At 53.3% G+C, this 17,809-nt stretch overlaps 1 protein-coding gene across 2 annotated transcripts in view; it reads left to right on the top strand.

Annotated features, from left to right (window-relative positions):
- Window positions 1–17,809, top strand: part of LOXL2 (lysyl oxidase like 2) — a 79,385-nt gene that overhangs the window by 9,968 nt on the left and 51,608 nt on the right. For both annotated transcript variants that reach the window (XM_051836755.2, XM_051836754.2), the window contains exon 2: window positions 8,297–8,737. In XM_051836755.2, the coding sequence (XP_051692715.1) occupies window positions 8,374–8,737 (364 nt within the window). In that variant the 5' untranslated portion in view covers window positions 8,297–8,373. The remainder of the gene's footprint in view (window positions 1–8,296; window positions 8,738–17,809) is intronic.

Here is a 17,809-nt window from a genome sequence, read left to right as displayed (position 1 = left end):
TCCCCTTCAATGTGGCGTGGAAACTCAGGCCCGTGTGACTAGGGATGGCCAGTTCTGAGCCCAGTGTGTCTGAGAGTGTGTGGGGTGGTGAGATCCTGTCACCCCCACGGCTGCTTAAGAGCAGTCACTTGTGTGAGACCTCTTTTGCATTTCGCCCAGGTGATTGCTGACTGTCATAGCTACGACACAGTCAGCGTGAGTGGTGAACCAGGCACATACTGGGTACTTTACACTTCCTCCCAGGTCCTCTTCTGACTGCAGGAGGTGGATTTGAACCTGAGACCACTCCCTGCACTGGTTCTTTTTTTTTTTTTGACAGGCAGAGTGGACAGTGAGAGAGAGAGACAGAGAGAGAAAGGTCTTCCTTTGCCGTTGGTTCACCCTCCAATGGCCGCCGCTGCAGCCGGCGCACCGCGCTGATCCGATGGCAGGAGCCAGGAGCCAGGTGCTTTTCCTGGTCTCCCATGGGGTGCAGGGCCCAAGCACCTGGGCCATCCTCCACTGCACTCCCTGCCATAGCAGAGAGCTGGCCTGGAAGAGGGGCAACAGGGACAGAATCCGGCGCCCCGACCGGGACTAGAACCCGGTGTGCCGGCGCCGCAAGGTGGAGGATTAGCCTATTGAGCCACGGCGCCGGCTCCCTGCACTGGTTCTTGTTCTTCTGTATATTGTGTTATCCCTCTGGCAATCCAGGTAGGAGGCGAGGGGTTGGAGCCTGTTTGCCTTGGTCAGTTTCCCCGTGGTGGTTAAGCAGGTTGTGCACTTCCGGGTCCCCTTCTGTCTGTCCAGACGAGATGTGCCTCTTGTGGTTGAGATCCGTTTGGCCTTTGCCTGCTGATCCAGTCCAGGGGGCTGGCTGTCTGGGCACATTTCAAAGTGTTTGAAATTCTACCTTCAGCCTTCCCAGGAAGAGCCTGGTCAGAATGAGATTCCAGCCACAGCCAGCGCTGGACTGCGGGAACCCCGATTGGTCACAACAAATTATGCCAACAAAGGTTTCTTTTTAGAGGCTGAAAAATATTCAGCTTTGTGTGCCTACCTTCTCACCAGCTCCCTGTGCCCTGACCATTCCTGCCGCTGTGCGGCCAGAAATAGACGAGACTGGGGTGGAATCCTTGGCCGGGGGCCAGAGGGAGCCGCTCTGGCCAACGCGGGCGTGAAAGTCTCCATTCTTGTCTGGATGGCTCAGAGAGGCACTCTCACCCCACCGCTTCCCTCGTCTTGTGGGCACGCCCCCTTCACCCAGGACAGCCTCCCTCCACTGAGGAATGTCTTCCCTGGGGACCAGAGGCAGAGCCTGGCCACAGCTGGGAGGGGCGCTTAATCCCGGGTAGGGGGAGGGTGTGGTGGAGCAGGCAGCTCCCAGGCCAACATCTGGCAGAAAGGTCAAGAGAGGCATTCTCTCTGGGTAAAGGAATTCAGAGCTTAGAGAGAGGGGGAGGAGGATGGCGGGGGTGGGGGGTGGCTGGGATGGCCGCAGTTGGGAGCAAGTGCCCTCTGCCTACACTGCGGCTACAGCTGAGAAGCACATGGTTTTGATGCAAAGCTGCACATTCGAGCAGACAGGGCCCTGTTGCTGGGAGCCCCAGAGCTCAAGAGGTGGAGTAAGAACTCCCTGGGGCCCTGGGTCGAGGCCTGCTGCAGGAGCGCACTGTGCCCCAGCTGTTTGTGTCGGTAGAGGGGCTGGTTAGGAGGATCGGGTTGTATACATGACTTAGAAAAGCCAGGAGCACGGTGGCCGCATCCAGCGTATTCCCCTTGTCTGTGCGTGACCAGGACGTGCTGTTGCCATTGGCAGGAACAGTAATCATCCTCGTTTTTGCTGCCTGGGGCTCACAGGGTGTCCCTGTGCGTTATTTGGGGGTGCAGTCGGGTGTCTGTGGGGTTGTCCTGTTGCTTAGGCGCTCAGGAAGTCAGCAGCCACCTGGCTGTCCCACCTGTATCCTTACACAGGTGTGCGCCCTTCTTCATACGGAAGGCACGTGGCAGTCTTTCCTTTTCCTTGTTGAGCAGCGTTGATTTGAAATGGAATAGACCTTTCGAAGCATTTTAAAACAGTAATCAGTGATGAGTACAATGCCACTCCTGAAATAGCAGAATCAGGGAGTATTCTGGATTGTACTGGAAAGTTCCTGGGGACAGCAGATGCTGCAGGGCCACAGACATCCTCCAATGAATGACATCTGCCACGCTTTCTTGATCAACTCAGAAACCTGGGCAGGGGTGGGGGTTAGAACCTCTTTCTGCCTCTGGCCACACCCACACCCCCGATTTCCAGCAAGACCAATGAACGTTGGTGATGTCACCCTTCTGGGTCTAGAAAGAACCACCTTGGCTGGGCCTGGGTGCTCCCAATTCCCAGATGACTCCTGGGGAAATTAAAGGTGAAAACTTAAATGCCAAGACAGATGTTCTGTGCAGCGGTTAAGAAGATATTGCTTCCGGTGTCCAAATCCCATGTCGCAGAACTGGGTCCTGGCTGTACTCTGGAATCCAGATTCCTACCAATGCACGCCCTGGGAGGCAGCGGGGACGGCTCAAGTGCTTGGGTCCCTGGCACCCACGTGGGAGACCCAGATAGATTGATTTCCCAGCTTCCAGCTTTGCTTGACTTAGCCCCAGCCATTGCAGGCATTTGGAGAGTGAACCAAAGGATAGCATATCTCTCTCTCTCTCTCTCTCTCTCTCTCTCTTCCAAATAACTAAAATTTTAAAATAAAATATATGCATTATAATCAAGCCTCAGTAGAAAAAGGGATAAAAGACATGAAGATACAGTCTCCAAAAAAAGAAATACAGATGCTCAAGTAAGTTTGGAGAGAAAAAGCGCTGGAGCTCACTAGTAATAAGGAAAATGCTCATTAGAGCAAAACATCCTTTTTTGCTTATGAGATGGAGGAGAGTTTGGAAAAGCGGTTATACCCGAGCTTTCAGGGCTTGGGGAAACTTTCACACTGCCAGCTGAGACATAAATTGGCATAGTCTTTCTGGAAGGCAGTTAACACAATTTTGCAAAAGTGTTGGCTTTTTATATACCCTTTGACCCAGCAATTTCACTTTCAGGAATTTATTGCAAGACTGTGGAAAATTTCAGCTGCAAGGATATTCATTCCAACAATTTTTACAGCAGTGCAAACATGGGAAATGTGATTATGATATAGCCATATGATTGAATACTATGTAGTAAAAACCCTGTTACAGAATAGCCCGTGGGGCCTAATGCTTCAATCTACTGTCCAGTGTGAAAAGCGGTTCACAAAGCAACATGTAGAAAAGGACTCCAAGTTTTGTTTTTTTTTTTTAATTTATTTGAAAGAGTTACAGAGAGTCAGAGGCAGAGAGAGAGCAAGAAAGAAAGAGAGGTCTTCCATCCGCTGGTTCACTCCCCAAATGGCCACAATGTCCAGAGCTGTACCAATTCAAAACCAAGAGCCTGGAGCTTCCTCCAGGTCTCCCACATGGGTGCAGGTCCCGAGCACTTGGGCCATCCTCCACTGCTGTCCCAGGCCATAGCAGAGAGCTGGATCAGAAGTGGAGCAGCTGGGACTCGAACCAGCACCCATGTGGGATGCGGGACTGCAGGCGGCGGCTCCACCCGCTTCCCCATAGCACTGGCCCCAGGACTCCAAGTTTTAACTTGCAGATTCTGCACAGGGGTAAGCATTGGGCACAGCAGTTCCCATGCCGGTTGGGCTGCTCAGATCGATACTGGAGTACTTGGGTGAGAGTCCCAGCTCCGACTCCTGACTCCAGCTTCCTGCTGAACACGCACCCTGGGAGACAGCAGTGATGGCTGCCACACGTGCGGCAGGCCTGGACGGGGTTCCCAGCTCCCTAGCATGTGCGGCGTGAGCCAGAAAATGCGAACGTTCTCCCTCTCTCGCTTTGTCTATCTCTCTGCCTCTCAGATAAAAAAAAATTAAAAAATTTTTAAAAATATCTACCCAATAATTTTGATAATGGTTGCCTTCGACAGTGCTGGTGCAAGTCATTTTCTTCCATTTACTTGTTTTGATTTTCCAGATTGTCTCACCAGCTTGTAGAGCTTTCACAATAAAGACCAAAACAATCATAGGGTTATTTTTAAGAGAGAAGCATCTGTGTCTAATATGTTACAATCCCCGGAGGAGGGAGTGGGAGAAGGGTCCAGTGGAAGAATGATTCAGGAACCCTCTTCCAGGGAAGATGTGGGAACTGAGCTTGGAGCAGCCCCACAGAGTGGAGAACCCGAGAAGATGGGTGGGGTGGGGCCGTGGGTGCTCATGGACATGCAAATCTGGAGGTGACGATTTTTTTACAAAATGGCAAGGCTGCGTGGTTTGGAGACAGGATTAGAGGCACTGCAAGCCTCACAAGCACTCATGTTGGTGAGGGTGGTACCCAGGGGAAGGCAGGTGCGGGGCTGGGGGCAGCAGAGCATCGTGCGGTGGGCACTGCCCCCGCCAGCCTGCAACCACATTCGGGCTGGGCATGCGCTGCCTGTCTGTGCAGCCTTAGGCAACTCACTGAAGCCCTGTGTGCCTCAGCTTCCTCCTGAGGGTGACAGCGGTGTCAGGGCATCGAGTGAGCTCAAACGTTCCGGTGCACGGTCCCCCCTCATCCGGGGAGGCAGGTTCCGGGGACCCCCGAGGAGGCCTGGGACTGCGGGTAGTGCCCGATCCACACTCTGGCTTCCCTGTGCATCCTTACCCACGATCAAGTTTAGTTCCTAAATTAGGCACAGTAAAGGATTAATAATAATAAACCAATGATAAAATAGAACCATTCTTTTCTTCAAGATTTCTTTCTATCTTTGAAAGACAGATACAGAGAGAAAGGGAGAGAGACAGAGAAAGAGAGACAGAGAGATCTACCACCTACCGGTTCACTCCTTAAACAGCTGCAATGGCCGTTGCTGGGCCAGGCCGAACTCAGGAGCCTAGAACTCCATCTGGGTCTCCCGCCTGGGTGGCAGGGATCCAAGCACTTGAGACATCTTCTCAGGTGTATTTGCAGGGAGCTGGATCAGAAGTGCAGCAGCCAGGACTTGAACCAGTGCTCTTACGGGCTGCTGGAGTTATAGGTGGTAGCTTAACCCGCTGCACCACCATGCCAGCCTGAAAACAGAACAATTCTAATACAAGTACGTGAAGGTGGTCTGTCTCAGCACGTCTTCTTACCCAAACCCTCCTTTCTTCTGGCACGGATTTCTTTTCCCTTCTTCACAATGTCATGGGTACGAGACACATTCTTACTGTAGCTATTAGCAATCTTGGTGTGTGATGTTTTCTTATTAACTCGAGAATTCACTTTCACTTAAAGGAAGCACTTATGGCTTCTCTTTGGATATCTGAATCGTTGGCATCACTGCTCCTGTACTCTGGCACCATTGATTAGCAGTGTGGTAAAGTAGGAGTTACTTGAACACAAGCGCTGGCATCAGCCAGGATAAGCTGTTAAGTGACTAACGGGTGGGTAGTGCATAACTTGTGGACCCACTGGACAAAGGGATGATTCACATCTTGGACAGGACGGAGCAGGCTAGTGCATTTTTCATGTTGCTATTCAGAGAGGCACATGAGTTGAAACGTAAGAGTTGTCTGTCTCTGGTATTTTCCACTGAATGTGTTCAGATCACGTTTGACCACAGGTAATTGAAGCTGTCAACACGCAGTGCTCCAGAAAGACCCACGTGGGTTCAGCTACAGCAGGGCTGGCTAGGTAGAGACTAATGGCAGGAAGTACATTTTCTTCTCCATCACTTCTAAAAATGTGGAGGTTGTCTAGTTATGCCTATATCATTGGTTTATGGCTTAAACTCTATGTGGCCAGACATTTCTCTATCATTGGATATGTGGGGCTTTGCTGCATGACCCGACTTGGGATCCTTTTTGGTAAATCTACCATGTGTTCCTACGGTCAGTCTCTCCCCTGTAGTCTATCCATATCATAAACCTGTATTTTCAACCCCCAGTTGGTTTCCATCTAGATTTAGCTACTCAGTTTCCCATTCCGGATCCTTCAGCGCCTCTTAGGCAGCCAAACCAACATCTGGGATTCTTTTTCCTTTGGCCTTAAAAACTCCCTCCAGTATTCCCATCTTGTGGATCTGGTAACAAATCGCCTGCTTTTTGTTTGTCTGGAATGTTCTTCGCCTTTGTTTTCTTCACCGGGACAGGTTCTGGGTTGACTGCTGTGTGGGTCATCCCATCAGGCTGTGCCCTCTTGGTCCCTTATTTGGTTCAGGAGCCAACAGCTGCTGTTCCTGCTCTTTCATGGGGGTCATGAACCTTTTCTCCTCGGGCTGCCTGTAGGATTTTCTCCTTTTTTTCTGGAGTTTCCCCAGCTGATTTCGATGTGCCCAGCAGTGGCTTCCTTTGCAAACTGTGCTGCCGGAGTTTGATATCTTCTGCCAGTTTGGGTAAATTCTTAGCCAAGTATTTCTCTCCCAGTTTTTCACCTGAGTGTTTTCTCTCCTCTCCTCTGGGATATCGGTGATAGGCAGTGTAGGTCTTTCCAACAACTCTCTGCCCCTCGGAAGGCCTGGGCCACTCACAGCTTCCCACCTCCTCCTTGGCAGGCTCTGAGCTCCAGTTTTGCTCTTGGCCATCTGGCGGCTGCCTCAAGCGAAGCTGAGCTGCCCCGCCCGGCGACCACTGCCTTGGAACTGGCAGGTGCCTGAGGGGGAAACGCGGAGCCGAATGGGAGGCTCGCCCTGCTGCACCTCCCATCTCTCTGGACTCTTGGCTCCTTGAATCCTTGCTGCTGCTGCAGCTTCCCAGGGCCTGTAAATATAATATATATTATATATACAATTATATATTATATATATAACAACAGATGCATGGCTCTTACAGAAATACAAAGATGTGGTTCTGTCCCTTGGGACTTCGGGTCTGGAGGTAGAGCCATATGTGGCACAAGCCAGATGTAAAGCAAAATGCAATTTTAACAGCATTGACCTGCACTGACTGCTACCCTGGAGGGGCTCTCATCCCCTCCCGGTCTTGCCTTGCTTCCCTAGAGAGGATGAACCCCACCACCTGCCTCCTCTGCTCCCCAGGGTGTGGTTAGACCCAGAGGAGCTGTGGCCTTCAAGGAGCTTCGACAGGAAGGAGACACGGCCAGGACATCACTAGTTGCTCAGGCAGTGATGTGAGGGGCTGTCCCAGGGACCCCTCCGCTCTCCGGCTTTGTTTATGGGTTAGTCCTGTGTGTGATGAGGATCGCAGGGTCTCCAGTGACACCAGTGGGCTTTTTGAAGTCCCTCATTTTGGCTGTCCCCCAGCGCCCACTGTAGGGCACTGGACACCACTGGCTGGACATTCCAAAGGGCAGAATACTGCCTGTCTCCAAGGCCAATCATCCCGTCGCAGGCAGCTCTGACTGTGGGAAAGGTACCTAATCTTTCCTTGGTGTCACACGTCGGGAACTGCGGAGTATGGTTGGCTTACCTCCGTGCAGGTGCAGGTGGTTAAATAAAAATGCATGATGCATGATGCACCTTTAGCTTTCATCCTTTGGTGCTGGTTTTTCCCCCGAGAGTCCCACAGTCCTTGTAAGATAGCTCCTTGCTGTCTGAGTTATGGAGGCACCAAACTCCGCTCTGTGCTCAGAGCAGGCAAGACGGGGCCCATAGCTTGCCCTGGAGACAGGCACTGTGCAAGGGAAGGGAATTGCCTCCCCAGCATCCTTGGGTTCTTGGAGGGTGGCACCCACCTCAGGGTGGCTCTGAGGCTGCGGCTTGCAGACCCTCAGCCCTGCTCAAGGTGCACCCCGTCCAGGAGGGGCAGGAGGGGCTTTGCCATGGACTCCTTCACTCGGTGGTCTCACTCGCTGGCAGTGCAGAATGGAAGGTGTGATTGGAGCAGGAGACGTGCTGATGGGGTGGGAGGCCCGGGCCGAAAGCGGGGTGGAGGAATCTTAGGATGTGTGCACCGGAAGAGACCCTGCAGCGAGGTCAGCCTGGGTGGGAGGCGGGGCTCAGGATGACACAGCCTGTGGGCAGCTGCCCTCCATTGTACCCGTAGCCATAGTCTACAGACCCTGCTTCCAGGTCAGCTAGAGGGTGCTGTGCTCCCTGCCGGGTGCCCTGCCGAGGGAAGCTTTCCAGTGATACCCGGAACGCGGCTGGGCAGAAGAGGCCGGAGCTCGGGGACCCGCCTGGTGGCAGCGGGAGTTGGGAGCAGAGGCAGGTTTGCATGTGGGACGGGAGGAGCTGCACGGCCCAAGCCGAGGAGTAGGAAGTGGCTGGGGCGCCATGTGGGTGTCCGAAGCCCCACGTGCCCATCCTAACGCACCTGCTCTGTCTTTGCAGGAAGCACCTGCCGCCTTTCGAGCTGGCCCGCCCCTCCCAGGGCTCCTTCCGTGGGATCCTCCAGCCACCGCACGGGGATGGAGAGGCCGCTGGGCTCCTGCCTGCGCTGCTGCCTGGCTGTGCTCATCCTGCTGCCCGCCCTGAGCCTGGCCCAGTACGAGAGCTGGCCCTCCTCGCTCCAGTACCCCGAGTACTTCCAGCAGCCGGCCCCCGAGTACCAGCAGCCCCAGGTACCCTCGGACGTGGTCAAGATCCAGCTGCGCCTGGCCGGCCAGAAGAGAAAGCACAGCGAAGGCCGGGTGGAGGTGTACTATGACGGCCAGTGGGGCACCGTGTGCGACGACGACTTCTCCATCCACGCCGCCCACGTGGTCTGCCGGGAGCTGGGATACGTGGAAGCCAAGTCCTGGACCGCCAGCTCCTCCTACGGCAGAGGCGAAGGTAAAAGGCTCCGGGGCTCCGGTGCCCTGATGAGACCCAGGGCAGTCCCCAGCAGCTCAGCCTGGGGCAGGAAGTTGTGGTTGGTTTCCTGGTAGCCGCTGGCCAGTGCTGGTGTGGCTGTGGCCCGCAGGAAGGCGGGAGCGGAGGAGGGCTGGGAGGACCAGTGAGCAGCCCTCCTGATTTGCCTGGGCTGAGCTGGGAAAGTCTCTCAGCAAACCAGGACCCCCGCCTCACCCCAGGTAGGGGTGAGATCAGCTCATCCGGTCCCTGTGGACCACGTGCCCTGCCTGGGGGCTCTGTCAGCACAGGGGCTGTCCTCCAAGTGGCTCCCCCGAGGAGGGCTGACCTATCCAGCAGTGTGTTGTCCAGCCTCAGTTTCCCCAGCTGGAAACTGGGCTCTCAAGAACTCTGGAAAGTCGATTAGTCCGTGTTTTCAAATGAGACAGTAGATAAGAGTGAAGGGTGGCTTCTTTTTTTAAGGTTTTTTTTTTTTTTTTTTTTTGAACAAACTTATTTACTTGAAAGGCAGAGTTACAGAGAGAGAGAGAGAGGGAGAGACAGAGAGAGGGATCTTCTATCCACTGGTTCCCTCCCCAAGTGGCTGCAGTGGCCGGAGCTGGGACAGGCCAAACCAGGAGCCAGGAGCTTCGTCTGTGTCTTTCACGTGGGTGCAGGGGCCCAAGGACCTGGGCCATCCTCTACTGCTTTCCCAGGCACATTAGCAGGGAATAGCATTGGAAGCGGAGCAGCTGGGACTCAAACTGGTGCCCATATGGGATGCCGGCATCACAGGGGCAGCTTTACTCTCTATGCCACAACGCCGGCCCCTTGAAAAAGTTCGTGGCCTGGAGTTTAGTGTTCCCCATCCCAGGGTTGGTAAAGCAAAGACGGCGCCTCCATCCGGCTGGGCCTCAGCATGGGTCCGTCTGCTGCGCTAAGGACTGATGGGCTAATCCCATGCTGACTGCGTACAGATCACCAGAGGGGATGAAAAATACAGCGTATCTCAGCCTTCAGCCGGGGTGGTGGAGCCCGGGGCGCGGCGGCTGCTGCTGGGGCTTGGGCGGTGCCTGTGGCCAGGTTGGGGGTGTGGAAGGAGATGCCAGTGGGGCTCCCTCCAGCCCTCCTTCCTGTGACTCGGAGGATGCTCCATCGCGAACGCCTCTGAGCTCTGTGTAGTTGACAATTTCCTGTTGGAGCCGCTGGCTCAGGAGGCCACGCTTACGGCCAGATGTCCTCAGAGCTCACCCTGGCCCCTCAGCAGTGGGAGAGGAAGCAGCCCAGATGGATGAGCGGACGCTGTCTCAGCTCATTTCCGGTCTCCCCTAACACAACTTCTCCTGAGCCTCCGTGCCCCCAAATCTCGGGCTCCTCTGCAGGCTGAGCTGCCTGGGGGACAGCAGGTCCACGTTTCCTGTGCCAGGCTTGCCAGCCTTCTTGACTCAACAACAAAGGCTTAGAGAGACAGTGGGTCTTTCCCAGTGACAACTTCCTTTTTTAAGGTTTGTTTTATTTCTTTGAAAGGCAAAGTGCCAGAGAGAGGGTGGGAGACAGAGAGAGAGAGAGAGAGATGTTCCATCTGCTGGTTCTCTCAAATGGCTGCAAACAGCCAGGATTGGACCAGGCTGAAATCAAGAGCCAGGACCTCCATCCATGTCTCTCCTATGTGGGTGCAGGGACCCAAGTCCTGGGGCCATCCTCTGCTGCTTTGCAAAGCGCATCAGCAGGGAGTTGGATGAGATTTGCAGAGCCGCTGAAACTGGAACCAGCACTCTGATATGGGATGCTGGCTTCACAAGTGGTGGTTTGACCTGCCGTACCACAGCACCAGCCCCCACAGCTTTATTTCTGTCCAGATGCACACCTTACCTGTCACCAGACCAGGTGATTGTGGCTGCTCCCATTAGGAGCAGGCGTGGGGTGGCTGGGTTTACCTGGTGGGATGTGGTCGGGCAGGAATGACAGATGGGAAGTTCAAGGGCAGAAAGGTAATGTGAGAAAGGAAGAGGTCAAAATCAAGGTCATGAAGCCCCTGCTGGGAGCTGTGGTTGAGACCAGTAGCTTACGCAGACACAGCCCGCCTTATGTTCACAGCACTAAGAGGGTAGAAACTCAGTACGGTTATGGTGTTCAGAAGTGAGGCCTTTTTTTTTAATATTTATTTATTTGAAAGGTATTAGATAGAGATTTTATGTGTGTGTGAGAGAGAGAGATTTTCCATCTGCCGGTTCACTCCCCAAATGGTGTCAAGAGCCAGGGCTGGAGGCTGGAACTCCATCCAGGTCTCCTACGAGTGGTGGGGCCCCAAACCCTTGGGCCATCTTCCACTGCCTTCCCAGGTGCATTAGTAAGGAGCTGATCAGAAGTGGAGCAGCCAGGATTCAAACCGGCGCTCATATGGGACCCCAGGCCTTTAGGAAGTGATTAGGTTGCATAAGGCCAGGACGGTGGAGCTCCCGTGACTGATGCCTGGCAGCTGTGTACCAGCCCACTCAGACACACCCACGCCCAGGCCCTTCCTTGCCGTGTGAGCCTCCGCACCACCTTGGAATTCTGCCAGCAAGGAGGCCACTGCCGGTGAGGCTTTGCATCTTGTGTTTCCAGAGTCGCAAGACAAAATAAACCTCCTTCTCCATAAAGTTAGATTGCCTCGGGCATCTCATTAGAGCGACAGAAAAGCAGCTACACGCGGGGAAGGAGGGAAGTCGTAGGTGGGGCTCTGAAGGGTTGTGCAGAACTACTAGGACCCATGGTCCATGGGTCCCCACTGAGAGAGAGGGGGCGTGGAGGCAGGGCGGGAGGGCTGGAAGGAGATTGAGGAGGGTGCAGGGGTCAGGCGTGGCAAACTGAGCTCCACGCGTTGGGGAGCAGCCAGCGCCAGGGGCAGGGAGCCACTGCAGAGGAGCTGCGGCAACAGAGTCCAGGCGTGCTGGCAAGGCCGTCCGCGTGGTGGTGACAAGGAGAGCACCAGAGAGGGCGGGGAGAAACGGACGCCAAGGTGAACGCTGACTCGTGTCCAGGGCTTTAAGAGTCGAGCTGTCTATTTAAAGTAGGATTTGGTCATTTGTTATGGCTGATCTTTTAAATATAAATATATTTGTACAGTATGTTTTTTCTCTTTCTTTAAAAGATTTATTTATTTATTTGAAAGTCAGAGCTACAGAGAGAGAGAGAGGAGAGGCAGAGAGCGAGAGAGAGAGGTCTTGCATCCTCTGGTTCACTCCCCAGATGGCTGCAATGTCCAGAGCTGTGCCGATCTGAAGCCAGGAGCCAGGAGCTTCTTCTGGGTCTCCCACGTGGGTGCAGGGGCCCAAGGACTTGGGCCATCTTCTACTGCTCTCCCAGGCCACAGCAGAGAGCTGGATCGGAAGTGGAGCAGCCAGGCACCCATATGGGATGCCAGCACTGCAGGCAGCAGCTTAACCCTTGGTGCCACCGTGCTGGCCCCATGTACTATATATTTTCTAAGAAAAAAAAATCTAGGAAGAATTTTGAATGTTTTCACCATAAGGAAATGATAAATGTTTGAGGAGATTTGTGCACTATATGATGTATACATGCATTGAAACGTCACATGGAATCCCAAGAATAGCTGTAATTCCTATATATACTCGAGACACAGTTCACGGCTATGATTGTATTTGGATTCCATCAGCACGAGTTCCGGTTTCTCAGCACTGGTTACATGATGGGCACTCGGAAGATATTAACATGTGTTTTGATTTGGGAGATCTGGCAAAGTGGTGCTGGGAGGAGAGGCACTTGGCCCAGCAGTTAAGGTCCTGTGTCCCCTGTAGGAGCTCCTGGCACCTGTTCCTGGCTCCACTCCTGACTGCAGCTTCCTGCTACTGCAGACCCAGGGAGGCAGCAGTGATGGGTCACGTGGACTCCCCATTCCCGGCCTCCAAGTGGGCCTCCGAGCACCTGAACAAGGCGGGTCCTGTCCACCCAGCCGCCTGCCTGTCTGGATCGGAGCGACAGGGCCAGCCGTGACCGTGTGGGGCCCTGCGGGTTCTGCCTTCACCCTGACACAGCCTCAGAGGCAGGCTCTGGCTCCCAGCACCATCCCATTTATGGCCTTTGTTTTGCACAGGCTCTGTTCATTTGTTGGTGAGTCTCTCTGGTCATCCGGAGAGCATTTCTGGCAGTCAGTGAGCAGAAAGAGTAAAGTGACATTTGGCTTCCGATGGGATGGCCCTCTGGGTCCAAAGCCTCACGTTGTGTCCCAAGCGCTGCTTCCCTGACAACTCTGAGACGGCTCCTACGTGACCAGGCCGAGACCCACCGTGTGTTCCAACAGGCGCACCCTGGAGCAGTGAACGCAAGACAGTCTAAGCAGTGTGCATGAGGCATAGCAGGGAAATAAACATCGCCGCTGAAGTCAGGCCAGAGCGTACAGGGTGCGTGGTGAAGCTGCCTCGGGCCAAGTGCAGAGCAACATAGCCGCAAAGACCTGGCGCATGCAGGGAAAGACTGTTGCGGGGGGCGGGGGGTTGTTGAAAGAGAGCAGTTCTTCTGGGAAACTTAGCTCCCTCTAGAACTCCAGGTGCCAATTTCAAATGCACCCTATCCAAGAGAGGGCGAGCGTTTGGCTCAGCGGTTAAGATGCCTCCCAGGATGCCTCCATCCCGTATCAGGGTTCAAGTTCCAGGTTGTCCACTTCTGATCCAGCTTCCTGCTGATGTCACCCTGGGAGGGACTTGAGTACCTGCCACCCACATGGACTTCCAGGCTCCTGGCTTTGGCCTGGCCCAAACCCAGGCTGATGCTGGCATTTGGGAAGCAAACCAGTGGGTAGAAGTGCTCTTGGTCACTCTTTTCTCTCCCTCTTTCTCTCTCTCTTCCTTTCAAATAACATGAAAGCTGTATTTATTTATTTTACATGCTGTTAAAATACGCTATATGCAGGGCCCGTGTTGTGGTGAACAGGTAAAGCTGCCACCTACGATGCCGGCATTCCCTATGAACACAGGTTCGTGTCCCGGCCGCCCCACTTCTGATCCAGTTCTCTGCTAATGGCCTGGGAAAGGCAGCAGAAGATGGCCCAAGTGTTTGGGCCCCTGCCACCCTCGTGAGAGATCTGGATAAAGCTCCTGGCCCTTGGCTTTGGCCTGGCCCATCCCTGGCCATTGTGACTTTCAAATAAATCAATCTTTTTTTTTTTTTGTCATCTGGTCATCCTTGTAACCAACGCCCAAATTAAGAGCCAAGTGATTACTAGCGCTCCGAGAGTCCTCACTGTCCTCCCCTCTCTGCTTCTCGTTGGCAGCTGTGAAAAGGAGTATACCATCATCCCCATGGCATGGGTCAGTGAAGCAGTACTTATCACGAGGTACCAAATGTGGTGACAGCCCCACGGCTCTTATCCTTTCTCTGTATCTTAACTACCACAGATAAGAGAAAACACAGTGTTTGTCTTTTGCAGCCTGGCTTATTTCACTTGGCATAATGATCTCCAATTGCATAATTTTGATGCAAAAGACAGGCTTTCATGCTTTTTCATGGCTGAGTCATATTCCGTCTTGTATAAATGCCACATTCTCTTTATTCAGTCATCAGCTGTTGGGCATCTGGGTTGATTCCATGTCTTCGCTGTTGTGAATTGAGCTGCTGTCAACATGGGGGTGCAGATAATGCATATGCTGATTTCATTTTCTTTGAGTAATAGCCCAGGAATGGGTGGCCGGGTCATAAGGTAGATCTGTTTTCAGGTTTCTGAGGAATCTCCATACTTCTTGTGGAGAAGAAATCTTGCACAATGGCTGTACCAGTTTGCATTCCCACAAACAGTGGACTAGGGTACCCTTCTCCCACATCCTCACCAGCATTTCTTGTTTGTTGATTTCTGTATGAGAGTCATTCTAACGGGGGTGAGGTGAAACTTCATTGTGGTTTTGATTTGCATTTCCCTGAAGGCTAGTGATCCTGAGCATTTCGTCATGTGTCTGTTGGCCATTTGGATTTCCTTTCTTGAAAAATGTCTGTTCAGGTCCTTTGCGTGTTTCTTGACAAGGTTGTTTGTTGGGTAGTTATTGAGTTTCTTGAGCTTTTTATAGACCGTGGATATTAATCCTTTATCGGTTGCCTAGTTTGCAAATCTTTCCTCCCATTCTGTTGGTTGCCCCTTCCCTTTGCTGAGTGTTTATTGCAGTGCAGAAGCTTCTCCGTTTGCTGGGACCCCGCTTGTTCATTTTGGCCTTGATTGCCAGTGGATGAGGGTACCTTTTTCTGCACATCCTCGCCAGCACTTATTGTTTCTTGATTTTTGGATGAAAGCCATTCTCCCTGGGGTGAGCTGAAGCCTCAGTGTGGTTTTCTTTGCATTTCCCTGATGGCTAGTGATCCCGAGCATTTTCTCATGTGTCTGTTGGCCGTTTGCAGTTAGTTCATTGTGTGAAAAAGCGCAGCAGGCCCCATAGTGCCTGTGTCCTGTGCCGGTGCCCTGGCCTGCGTCCAGCTCCCGAGGGAGGGCGATTTCCTGCCCTGCAGATGGGACACTGGCTCCACTTGGTTCCATCCTCTCCGTCCCTCCAGCAGCTCGCCACAGAGCGCTTCAAGGCAGAGGCCCGCTTAGAACACAGAGGGTCTCTTCCCGTTGCTAGTGCTCACAAGACAAACAGCAGTTTGTTGTAGAAACAGCGACGGATGAGCCAGCATGTGTTATAGTGGAGGAGCCGGACAGCTTGGAAACCAGGCCAGACTGGGAAGCCGGTTGGAAAACCTCAGCCCAGATGTTGTCTATGAACTCTTTGTTCCCCACAATGCATCCGAGACGCACGCCTTTGCATCCTGCAGCCAGCCAGCCACCCGAGCAGACGTGCTGCAGCCGGGCCTGGGAGTCGGAGGCTGGCCCCGTGTGCTCCCTCACCTCAAAGAACCTCAGCGTCTCTCCTGGATTTTCCCATCTCTACCCCAGAAGTGCTTTTACCTGCTTTGCCCCTGCATCATTGTTTTCCTGACTTCCTGGAAGGAGATGAACACACACTAGGTACACACATTGTCTCTCCCGGTCTCCATGGCAACCTGTGTGTTGGGCATCATGGTGGTTACTGGGGAAACAGGCCACAGCAGGTGCAGTCTGACCCCAGGTGTGTGTGTCTCTGCTCTCCTACAGACTCCTAAATGGAGCTGGGAGGAAAATGAGGGGTTTGATTCTGTATGCTGCCCTTTTGCAGTGGCACTTATAGAAAGCACCATTTGAAAAGTTGCTAGCACTTTTTAAGTTTTTATTTTAATTGTGGTCAAATACGCATATCATGAAAGTTATCGCTTTGAGGGGTACAGTTCAGGAGTGCTGAGTGTGTTGATGTTGTTCATATGGCAAGATTGAAACTCCAGGGGCAGGCCGGCGCCGCGGCTCACTAGGCTAATCCTCCGCCTAGCGGCGCCGGCACACCGGGTTCTAGTCCCGGTCGGGGCGCCGGATTCTGTCCCGGTTGCCCCTCTTCCAGGCCAGCCCTCTGCTGTGGCCAGGGAGTGCAGTGGAGGATGGCCCAGGTGCTTGGGCCCTGCACCCCATGGGAGACCAGGAAAAGCACCTGGCTCCTGGCTCCTGCCATCGGATCAGCGCGGTGCGCCGGCCGCAGCGCGCCAACCGCGGCGGCCATTGGAGGGTGAACCAACGGCAAAAGGAAGACCTTTCTCTCTGTCTCTCTCTCTCACTGTCCACTCTGCCTGTCAAAAAAAAATAAAGAAAGAAAGAAAAAAAAATGTCTATAAAAAAAAAAAAAAAAAAGAAAAAAAGAAACTCCAGGGGCAGACTTTGGTGCAGTGGGTAAGATGCTACATTGTGGCATAAGGGATTAAGCCACTGCCTGGGACTCCCAGCATCCCTTAGGGGTGCCAGTTTGAGTCTTGGCTGCTCCACTCCTTTTTTCTTTTTTAAAAATATTTATTTGAAAGAGTAACACAGAGAGAGAAAGAGAAGCAGAGAGAAAGAGAGAGAGAGAGAGAGAGAGAGAGAGAGAGAGGTCTTCCATCTGCTGGTTCACTCCACAAGTGGTTGCAATGGCTGGAGCTGAGCTCATCCGAAGCCAGGAGCCAGGAGCTTCTCCCAGGTCTCCCACGCTGGTGCAGGGGCCCAAGCACTTGGGCCATCACTATTGCTTTCCCAGGCCACAGCAGAGAGCTTGATCGGAAGAGGAGCAGCTGGGACTAGAACCGGCACCCATATGGGATGCCGGCACTGCAGGCGGTGGCTTGTACCGGCTATGCCACAGCGCCAGCTCTCGCTGTTCCACTCCTGAGTCAGCTCACTGCTGTTGGGGCCGGGAAAGCAGCGGAAGATGGTCCAGGTATTTGGACCCCTGCACCCACACGGAAGACCTGGAAGAAGCTACTGGCTCCTGGCTTTGGCCTGGCTCAGCTACGGCTGTTGCAGCCAACTGGGGAGTGAACCATTGGATGAAAGATATCCCTCTCCCCACCCCCATTCTCCACCTCCTCCTCTTCTCTGTAACTCTGCCTTTTGAATACATAAATGAATCTTAAAAGAAAAAAAAAAAAGATGTTACTTGGGCTACCCACTTCCCATACTGGAGTGTCTGGGTTCAAATGCCAGCTCTGTTCCCAGTTTTAGCTCCCTGCTAGTGGACATCTTGGGAAGTTGCAAGAGACGGCTCAAGTACCTGGGCCCCTGCCACCCGTGTGGGAGACCCAGATGGAGTTCCTGGCTCCTGGCGTCAGCCTGGCCCAGCTCCAGCTGTTGCAAGTATTTGGAGAGTGACCCAGTGGCTGGGAGATCTGTCTCTCTGCCATTCTAATAAATACATATGTTTTTTAAAAAGCCCTGAAACATGGTTCCTCTTAGGCAGTAATTCCCTGTTTCCCGCCTCCCTTCAGCCCTACAACCCCCCTTCTACTCTGCTTCTATTGGACTTATCTAGACACCTCATAGAAGAGGAAGCATCTAAGCATTTGTCTTTTCTACGTGGCTTGCTTCACTTAGCATAAGGCCCTCGTGACTGACGCATGCTGTAGTGTGCGTTGGAGTTGTCTTGCAGGTTCGTTGTATGTGTACAGCACAGTTTGGACACCCAGCTGCTTCTGCCTCTTGGCTATCGTCAGTACCGC

Source organism: Oryctolagus cuniculus, chromosome 8 (assembly GCF_964237555.1).
Source record: "Oryctolagus cuniculus chromosome 8, mOryCun1.1, whole genome shotgun sequence".
Classification (NCBI taxonomy): Eukaryota; Metazoa; Chordata; class Mammalia; order Lagomorpha; family Leporidae; genus Oryctolagus; species Oryctolagus cuniculus.
The sequence above is the reverse complement of the archived record's forward strand: the minus strand, read 5'-3'. Positions and strand labels throughout refer to the sequence as shown.